At 39.1% G+C, this 10,475-nt stretch overlaps 1 protein-coding gene across 2 annotated transcripts; it reads right to left on the bottom strand.

Moving 5' to 3' along the window:
* Positions 1 to 2,471: 2,471 nt before the first annotated feature.
* sh3bp2 (SH3-domain binding protein 2) lies at positions 2,472 to 10,273 on the bottom strand. Of its 2 annotated transcripts, none has more exons than XM_081613562.1 (13): positions 10,047 to 10,273; positions 9,781 to 9,920; positions 9,595 to 9,697; positions 8,535 to 8,652; positions 8,367 to 8,434; positions 7,598 to 7,680; positions 7,435 to 7,515; positions 6,202 to 6,871; positions 4,412 to 4,526; positions 4,238 to 4,293; positions 3,936 to 4,011; positions 3,356 to 3,415; positions 2,472 to 3,267 (listed from the first exon to the last, which is right to left on the bottom strand). In XM_081613562.1, exons 1-13 carry the CDS (start codon positions 10,244 to 10,246, stop codon positions 3,130 to 3,132), a joined length of 1,908 nt encoding a protein of 635 aa, XP_081469688.1. In that variant the 5' UTR covers positions 10,247 to 10,273; the 3' UTR covers positions 2,472 to 3,129. The 2 variants fall into 2 exon arrangements, with proteins under 2 accessions (XP_081469688.1, XP_081469687.1); XM_081613561.1 differs by having other exon boundaries at positions 4,412 to 4,529; positions 10,047 to 10,271.
* Between the last annotated feature and the right edge of the window lie 202 nt (positions 10,274 to 10,475).

Here is a 10,475-nt window from a genome sequence, read left to right as displayed (position 1 = left end):
TCTCCTCCTTCAGTGCGTCTGCTGCAGATTGTTAACCCTTCACTACCCCAACAAATTAATTAATTAATTAATTAATACCGCAGAAATCCCAACCAGCTTGATCCAATTTAGGAAATCTGACTTTTTAATATCAGACAGAACATTAAGAAGAACAACACTTTTTACATAATTATATATAACAAGTAAATATGCTTAAAAAACTGGTTGAATTACATTAATTAACATTTCTATGGAGTGCCGTTTGTAACACTGTCAAAAATTAACAGTAATAATTTGGGTTATTTAACCTGAGAATAAAATGGGGATTCATTTTTCAAAGCAACATTTTCCCCATGTTATCCATTAATTTACACGTCACGCGACCAACTATAATATTTAATTAGCAAGCTAAATATTTAGCCTGAAGCTATATTTTGTTAACAGATATTTATAAATTTTTAGTTTATAAAGTAAATATTTAACTCCAACCTAAGTATTTTGTGTGCAAGCTAACTCTTTAGCTCCAAAGTAAATATTTAGCTTTAAGCTAACAGATTAAAACATGTAGCTAAATATTCAAAGCTCTTGGATAAATATTTAGATTTAAGCTAAACATTTAGCCAAATATTTTAAAACTAATCATTATTTAGCTTCAAACTAAATGTCTTAAGCTAAATATTATTTAACTTGCTAGCTAAATGTTAGTGATGTTTAAAAAAGCTTCAGCTAAATAAATATTTTGCTTCTAAGTTTTTAGTTTGAAGCTAATTATTTAGCTTATAACTTTGAACTCAAACATTTAGCTTCAAACTACATATTTAACCCGAAACTGACTTTTGTAAATGAATGAATAACACGATGAAAGTATGAACTCCAATTTCTTTTCTCTTATGAGTTAAATAACTAAAATGATAATTTATTTGTAGTTAAAAGTTCCATTAAACACTGATTAACTCAATAAAGCTGAGTAGAAGCTTCAGTGATTTTATTTCAAATAGATTTTTAACTGATTGAAACGGATCCACATTCTGCTGAACAGCGCCCTCTGTGGGCACTTACTGTAATTACCTGATAATTGTCTTCATTATAATTTTGTTTTCTTCTAAATTTCTTCTCTTTAGCTATTGCATTTTTATCAACTGTAAGTTGATTAATGTTTCAAATTATTTTTGGAGTTTATTCCAGTAAGAAAAGATATAGTTGGTTTATTTTATCTCCTTAAATCAGGAAAAAAAAATGAAGAAAATATTGTGATATTGTGTATTTTTCTCATGTTTTTCTCAGTCATTTGATCAAATTTCTCAAACGGAGTGACAGAATCTTTGAACCGAACCCGACTGTTGCTTTTCCCCTCTGCTGTGTGTCTGAAGCTGTTTTCCTGCGGTTTGATCAGCGAGCCTGCAGTGTGTCCTCAGGGCTGCCAGCCTCCACACACTCTCACGCTTCTTATCAGAGGATTAAACCTCATCTTCACTGAGGCCTGACGGCTGCTGATGCACCCCGAGGCTCCGTCCCAGATTCTCTCCTTTTACTTCCCTCAAAAACACACAAACCTCGTAAACCGACTAATAATCTGGATCCAGGAAGCGTTTTCACACGCCTTTCATTTAAAAAGCAGACTTCACTTCCTCTGGTTGGATCTGCAGTGGAGGTAAAACTAATATTTACACAGAATGGAAAGATTCACACATTTAGTTTATTTTATTCTTTGGTTTATTGACTCTTTTTGTTTGTTTTTTGGTAGGCGTTAACATTCAACAAATGAATGCAGATTAAGTTCAAAGTAATAGCATAAATCAGGCTGACTATGCCTGATTTATGCTATTACTTAAATCAACATAAATCAGAAAATCATAAATATAAGAAAATCAACGTCTTTGATTTTCTTATATTTGTCATTTTCAAAGCATCTATTTCTCTTTTAGTTCATATTTTGCTTCTTTAATATCAAACACTGCAAAAACACAACATTTTACAGAAATGTTTAATCAGTCTTTATGTTATATAATTTAATAAATAGTAATTTATACCAGTGAGGTCCAAAAATTGTGCCACTTAAACCAAAATCTTCAAGTCAAAGAAACTAAATTTTTGTGATTTTGTGAAGCTTTGGTAAATTCTGTGTTTTTTTTTTCTTCAAAAAAGACTCAATTAGAAATAATGATTCAACACCAGATGCTGCTCATCACTGTAGCATCTCTAAGGTGAAGTACGGTGGTGGCAGTATCAGGATATGGGTATAACTTTTATGAAATTCCGTTGTTAGATGTGAATTCTTACTCTCCAAGATGTCTAGAAAACAAAATCTATTTGATGTTTGGACATAAAACTAGCGGTGAATACTTTTATCAGATATTCAAAACATTTTACTGACGTATTATAATTATTAACTTTTTTTATCACGTTGTCTCGTTGTGTTGCTCAACTTTATCATCCAAAAACACCAGACTCTGAAGTTTCTGTTTGCAGATACACAAAATAAAGATAAAAACCATTTTTTATGCAATTGTTTATACATTCTCAGTATATATTTTTGTAAAAAAAACATCACATTTACATATTTACAGTCACGCTTTTACATATTTACATATAAATACGGACAAAAGCTACACAGAGTAAAACTCATGAATGTACAAATTTTAAAAAGCTGTTTTGATGTTGATAAAAAACACAAAAACAGACACAATCAGTCCCAGTTTGGTCGCACTGCTGATTTGAAAAGAACGTTTTCCGCCTCTGTTCATGTTCAAGTTGTAACTTCCTGTTTTCTCGTGTCAAGGAAGGTTCAGGATGCGACTTTTAGCTTTTAATTTTGTCCGTTTGGCTTGTTTAAAGTCATTATGTGTCATGTGACGCAGCCATATTTACACAGAAATACTCATCATAGGCTTTAACTTCTGAATCTACTTTGAAAAATGATACAGAAATAAATATTTATAGTTATATTGAGTGATATGTTTATGCATCTAGGCTGTATTTCCGGAATCTGCTGCTTTATGTTGTCATTTGTCGCCTCCTGGTGGCCAAAATGCGTCACAACCATCAAGCGGTTCTGATTTCCAGCCGGTTTTTTCATCCTCCTCTGGGTGATTTTGAGCTCAGTTTGTTTTGAATCCGTTTGAAGACGCGTCTCCAGCTGCATGTTTGGTCTCAGGAGCTCAGGACTTTGGCGTAAGGCTTCTGCAGGCACAGCGAGCCGTGGTGAGGAAGAGGATGGTTGTAGTAGTGTTCAACCAGCGCCGCCAGGTGGGGGAAGGTCAGGTCGCTCTCCAGAAATATGCTGTCATCCTGTCAGCAGACAAAAACGAGATGTTAACGAGTCATTTCAAACATGTAGTCATAATATCACAGCAGGGGGCGCTGCTGGGTTCCTTACCTCTTCAAACAGCCTGTAGTTTCTGGCCTTGTTTATAGCGACGTCCCAAACCACCAGCACCTGGGAAACATTAAAAATATACTCTAATCAGGCACTTTCTGATTTTATTTCACTTCTGACTAACCTTAAATATTCACTTTTTGTTATAAGTTAAGGGATTAAACTATCAAATGAGTTCTTTAAAAACAACTTGAGAAAAGATGTTTTCTCCCCAAATCAGCCTCAAAGTAAAACATTTATCAGGTAAAAATGAGAAAAAGCCAAAAACCTTCACATGAAATCATCTTAAAAATATTAATTAAGATAAAACATATTTTTGTAATGTTATTTAATATCCTGGCTTTAACTTGGATCAATATTTGAGAAATGAAAGAGTTAAAATTGTATCTTCAAATCCTGACAAATAATTTTAAAACACTGAAAAGTGATCAAAACTAAACTGAGCATCCAGAGGAAACTATGTGAGGTTTACTGTGCAAAAGTCTGATGTTTAGGATGTGTGTACATAAACTAAGAAAACACAATACAAAATTAAATTAAGTATATTTTAAAAGATGCTTGGTGTTTTATTTTTTTTTACCTTTGCGGTTTTGGTTCCTGAGTTTCTGATGCCGTAGAGTCCGTCCGGCGGATTAGCACAGCACTCTTTAAAAAGCCTGAAGAGGAAAACATCAACACAAGGTTTTTATTATTATTATTATTATTATGAGACTAAACGCAGAACATATGAAAACATCTACAAGGTTGTACGAGTGTCAAAAGCTGAGAAAAATAAAATAATTGAAGAAATAAGAGGAGAAATGTTGTGTTTTGCCACCAGGGGGCAGTAAAAGTCCAGAAAAGTGTCGTTTTTAATGTGTAAAGTATTAAAACGTGTCGTACTTTTCTACAAAGGTGGTTTCGGTTGAATCGATGAAAACTGACTCTGGCAGCTGCACCTGCATATAGAAACAACACTTTAAGTTTAATAAAAGTTTTAAAAAAATATATAAAAACTGTCACAAAACTGAGACTAAAGGCCCAAAAGCTGCTCAGTGTTATCTGCAGGTTGCTTACGTTCTCGTAGTCGTCATCGGAGTCGTGTCCGTGTTTGGAAGACTTTGGTTTCTTCCTGATATCAGCAGGAATCTCCTCTCCCAGCGAACGGAAACTCTGCCCATCTGGAGATGCTCTTCTGACAAGAAAACGCTCGTTAGAGAAGCAGATCCATCTCATTCACACAGATCAGAAACATGGAAAATCGTTACAATGAAGTATTTGACAAAAAAAAATACAAGAATAAAGTCAGAAAATTATAAGAAATTTCTAATAAAGAGCAAGTGGCAAGAATAAAACCGTTTAAGTGGGAAGAGTCAAAGATAAGTTATATTTTAATAAAAAGGACATTAGTATAATGTTTAGTTTATTGTTTACAGTTATTTCACTTTTTATGGGCAATCATTTTGTTGGTCTATAAATGTTTTCTGTTCATATCCAGCAACAAAAATGAAAATTTTCTCCCTGGTTCTTTGGCTCAGTTTTCCATACCGGCTTCCAGAGGTGGGACAAGCTGCACCAAGTGGTGTTTCCATTTACTGGCCTGTTATTTACATCATGAGCAAAAAGCCAAACCTAGTAAACTCTTGAAAACAACTAAATCTCAAACACAGCAGTGGACAGTCGTGAGATTCATGGATGACGCAGGGATTTAATTTTACTTGACACTTCCGGCTGTTTGTTTTAATGACAAAATGAATATCTGGGTTTATTTGAGTCCATCAAAACCACAACCCTGAGGTTCTCCAATTGCAAATAAAATCACCGGAGCGTCAAGAACATTCCCAATAATCACACCCACAGCAGCAAAGCACAGACTGTAACAAAGACACACCCAGACTGGCTTCAACCAAACCAAACGTTAACCAACCAGAGTGAGACTCGACAATGAAGAAGCAGCTTTAGATGCAGCTAAAACCTGGAAGACGGTGACTCTGGAGGACCAGAGAGGAAACTTATGGTTTAGATACAACAGGAAATCCTTTTTCTGTAAAACCAGAGTTCACTGAACTCTGCTGTGAGCTTTGGTTGGATGGGAAAACAGTCCAACTGCATCTGACGTGAAACAAACCAGGAACATGGATAAAAGCAGAGATGCTCTCATCAGGTCCACAAGTTTCAACAAACATCTTTTGGAGTTTCTGAGAGCAACACATTTTCTTTTTCCAGATGGATTAAATTAATTTGTTTGTGTCTCGTTCCTAATTTCTAACTATGTTCATGTTCACACAGCAGGTCTTGATACTCAGCTCTGCTATTTTGGAAATCTGATGTTTTTTCAGGTCACTAATTAAAAACAACCACAGTCAGACTTCTGTTTGAGCGACGCACATGCAGAGAAGAACAACTGAAGTTATAATAGACGCAGTGATCTGTGGATTCATTTTGAAGTTATTCAGCAACAGGAGAAGCATCGTCACAAGATCATGGAACATTGACGGAAACTTTTCTAGAGAAATCTGATTGTCGGCGTAGTTGTGATGTGATTGTTGTTTTTCATTCTTGTCAGCTATTATCTGGTCTGACTCCTTCTGGTGCAGAATAACGACACATTTCTCAAGTCAATTAAAGGCGACACGAGCATTCAGACTGAAAATGCTTTGAATACAATCAAATATGTGTCCAAATTAGATCCACATATTTTAACTGGCACAAATTGAATGTTTTTGGTGGAAGATCTGAACTGGGCCATTCAGACTAACATGAAAAAGTCAGATATGTGAGTTGTTCACCTGAACGTAGCAGAACGAACGCCCAAACTGTGGCTAACGGCGGATTAAATGTTCCTGTTGTTCCTTGAAGGGACTTACTGAAACGGAGACTTTGGCTTGTCCAGAGGCTGCGGCGGTTTGGCCGTCGGTGGAGGCGGTTTCGGTGCCGTCGGCTTGTTGTGAAGTCCAGACTTGAGTAGCGGAGACGACGGCGGTTTGGCAGGCAGCGATGGGGCACTAGTGGACAGCAGGTTAACTTCGGTGTGGGGCACTGGTAAGGAGGGCTTGGTCCGAAGGCAGTGGTTTCCCAGAGACTGGGTACTGCCGGTGTTGGGGGAGCTGCTGACCGGGCCGTTCAGGACCATCCTGTTGTGCAGCTGGTCACAGATGGGCAGCGTGGCCGGCGAGTGGACCTGGACCGTGGAGTGGGACCTCAGGTCTCTCCGATCGTTGGCAGTATTCCCCAAAGAGATCGTCCTGTTCTGAGCAGCTTTCAAGGAGCTGGGAGGAAGAGCAGGAGGAGTCGGAGACGGCGACTTCTGCAGGTGAGGGGCAAAGGGCAGCGGAGGGGGCGGACCTTTACTCTGTTCCTTCTGCAGGGGCTGGTGAGGGATGGAGGGCTTTTTGGGGAGAGGGCTGGTTGGGTTTCTGTGTTGGCCAGGAACAGGTGGAGGCACGGCTTTCTGGATGTTTGGACTGGATTCTCGACGGAGCGGAGTAGCTGGCACCGGGGGAGGAGGGTAGGAGGGAGGCGGCCCGGTGGGTCGACCTGCAGGGGGGGAAACCACCGACTTATGAAAGACCTTCAGCAAGAGGAAAAACTTCTACCTTGTTCTAGAAAATGTCAACAGAACTAGAGATGTTGCAAGTAGAGCTGGACAAAAATCAGCTTTATGTATCGCAATATTATCAATATAAATTCACAATACATCTGATAGAATAATCAATCATTTCACTGAACGCTGATCCAGAACCGCACAGCATTCTGGGTGATGTAGGCAGAGGAAAGAGTTTAGCTGCTCAACTTTTCACGACCAGCAGAGGAAGATAGGTGGCATCGACTAACTCACTCGCTCTGTGGTTGCCTAGCAACAGCCTGTTGAGTAACATGTGCAGCAGCAGTTTAAGGTTTTGTCTCATAACTGCTTTAAAATAAACAATGGCATGGAGTGGAAATTGTGGTTGAAACAGGAAAGGTTTTATCCACAGGTTAGCTGTATTTCAGATATTTAAAACAAAAACCAATCAATAATTATCAATATCAACTGATATGAATTGTGATGTCCAGCCGTATCGTCCAGCCCTCATTGCAAGACGTACAGATGTTTCTACCTGCAGATGTTGGTGAGCCATCACCGTCTGGCTTCAGATAGTCTTCCTCATCTTCTTCATCATCATCCTCATCAACGTAATCTGGGCACAAAGAGAATAAATGCTAAATATTCCGAGGAAACTAAAGGGTGGAGCGGGGATGAATGTGTCAGCGTGGTCTTACCATCCTCTGCTGTTTCAACAGCGTGTTTAATTTCCATGGGTCTCTCTATGGTGCCATAAAAATCTGCGTCTGAGTCGGAGTCACTGCAGCAACAAGGAAGATTTAATGAATTACAAAATAAAGTTGCTCAAAGGAGCAACTGCTCGTGATACCTGGATAACGAGAAAATTTATATTTACATCAAAATGCCAATATGTGGTTTATAAGATGACTATTTCTTATGAATTTTCCAGAAAAAGGATGTTCTTGCTTAAGCAATCCGGCTAACTATGTAGCTTCTAGGCTAACAGTTAGCCTAAAACCATCACCACCCCACATAGTGACAACCATATACATGGTGTACAAAACAAGTGGTCTATTTTATACCATTATATGGAAGAACCATTGACATTTTGAAAGTCAGAGCTATGTAGCTTGATAGCTTTAGCCAAAGTTTGCGACTCTTGCACTTGTATGAATCTACCAGGTTCAACATATTGGTTTGCAGTTATATTTATATAGGCTAAATGTAGTCAAAAGGTTCAAACATAAATACAAATGTTAAGGTTCATCTGACTTATTTGTAAGTGTGAGAGTTTATTCCAGGTAGCGGGTTTCCTTCAGCAGTTCAAAGACGTGCCGACTAGATTAGCTGGAGATTAAAAATGGCCCTTTGATGTGTGAGAAACGCTGCTTGTGTCTCGTTCAGAAACCAATCAATCAATCGTTACCAGACTGGTAATTTGTGCTTTTGTAGTTTAAAGTAGTAAGTTTTACCAGATTTTTTTACCTTGAAATTTGGGCCTCTTTTCTGTCGTTATAATGATCTATTTCCCTTCGCAGATATCGCATCCATTTCTGTAAGACATGAAGCAAAATAACCAGATGTCAGCTTCTCCCTGCAGAGAGCAGAAACATAAAACTTTCACAGTTCAGTGATGTTCAGCGATGTTCTCACCCTTCGCTCGTCTTCGCTGGCTGCAGAAAAATACCACGTTCTGTGTTTCTTACTGAAATGGACGATTTTAAAGGGAAAAACGTTGCTGGACGTCGTCTCCTCTGCTGCCCTCATCACTCTGTTGAATCAAACAAATGTAGGAGATTGGAGATTTATCTGTTCGTAATTATTGGGAAGTCCACTGGGTAAAGCAGCAGGTAAAACAGATGCTGTTCTGAATGCATCTTGTTCATTGCATTTGGTTCATCAAGCTACTGGTTTGGTTAAATTGCATCAATATCTCCTCAAAAAGTTTAGCGTTTATTGAGGATCTTTTCACACCTGATAGTCTGATAGATTCGGTTTGACTGGGGACCAAAACGGCAACATTTGTTTCATTTTCAGCTGCAGTTTTCTTTCAGACCTCTCTGAGTCAAACCAAATAGAGCAACATGTTCCCCTCCTGGCCTGTGGGGGCGCTGCACCAAGGACCAACAAAGGAAACAACATAAAAACCTCTGAAGGAGACACTGACCTCAAAATGCAAACAAAAATGGAGTGGCGTCAGATTTTAGTGCTTGGAGGATTTCTCTTTTGTCTTTGGCTAAAAGCCATGAGCCATTTCTACTGCTAGCGGTAGGCTAACATGTTTGTTTTGGTTGTATTTACCCAGAATGCCGTACTTCAGTCCACTTCCTGCTTTTGGAGTGGTTTTTAGTCAGCTTAGCGTTCACATATGAATTCAACCATAGTTCAGCCAACCCGAGACCTAGATTTGTCGGTGGACCAGACTTTTTGGACCGCCTCAAACAAACTGGACTTTCTGGTCAAATTAACTAGAGTTGGACTAAAGCGAAACAAACATGGCTGGTATGAATGATTCACCTTAGAAAAGAACCAAAAGCTCATTTAAAGTGGTCTCATTATGCTTGTTTTGGGAATACCAGGCATTTGGGCTAATACCAGCCAAAAGTGCTAGCTCTAGCCCAAATGCTAAAGCTACTTTGTTTATAAATCAAGCAAAATCTGTGAAACAAGCCATAAACGTTGTTGATATTCGCTGTGGTTAATTTTTACTAACCTGTTGTAGCCGTTGAGAGAGAACGCCCCCTGTGGTGAAGGAGAGGTACTGCTTTTGAAGTAGTAAACGCAACCCTTGTGGATGATTATGTACCTCAAGGGCCCTGTAGACAGCAACATACATGAGGAATGTCTTAATCTGTCTAATAAATAAGGCAGAAATGATCTTTTTAACAGTTTTACTCACATTTCATGAGACTGAACTGACTGCCTCCCTTCTTGTGGAGATATCCTGAGGTGGAAACTCCTCCTGGCATCGTGAGGAGATTCTGAGCCCCAATGGCTCGCATCGGCACCGGCCAGTACATCTCTGGAAACGACATGGTTCTGTAGGCAGGGAGGAGAAAAAGCATGAAAATATGAAAATCAAACCATCGTTTCCCTCTTTTAGTCCAACGAAGTAATCCCTCCTTCACTTAGAAAGTCAAATGTAACATCCAGGTTCTCCTCTACCTCCTGCTGAGTCTCTTGCTAATGCTCTGGATAACAGTATTTTCCCTCAGCATGTTGGCTATGGAGGTGAAAACTGTGGAGGCTAAAGTCAGCAGAAGGTCCATGACAGAGACGGCATTCTGGTTGGACTCTTCTGTTTCCCGCTGCGTCTGATCCGATCCTGGTCGAATCGAATCTCTCTGATCAAACCATCCCTTCATTCCCTCCCATCAGCTCCCCCCCCCTCTCTCTCTCTCCCTCTGTCTGGCGTCTTATCTCTCACATTCTCCGTCTTACATAATCACCATCAAACTGAGATAGAGCTCCATGGAGGCAGGAACGGATTCCTGCATGAACACAGATGGATTCAGATAGGGCATCCCGAGTCCTTTCACTGGAGTTCAAGGCTCAGAGGAAAAATCTGTGTGTGTGTGTGTGTGTGTGTGTGTG

The sequence above is a fragment of the Poecilia reticulata genome, chromosome 12 (assembly GCF_904066995.2).
Source record: "Poecilia reticulata chromosome 12, P_reticulata-male-v2, whole genome shotgun sequence".
Classification (NCBI taxonomy): domain Eukaryota; kingdom Metazoa; phylum Chordata; class Actinopteri; order Cyprinodontiformes; family Poeciliidae; genus Poecilia; species Poecilia reticulata.
The sequence above is the reverse complement of the archived record's forward strand: the minus strand, read 5'-3'. Positions and strand labels throughout refer to the sequence as shown.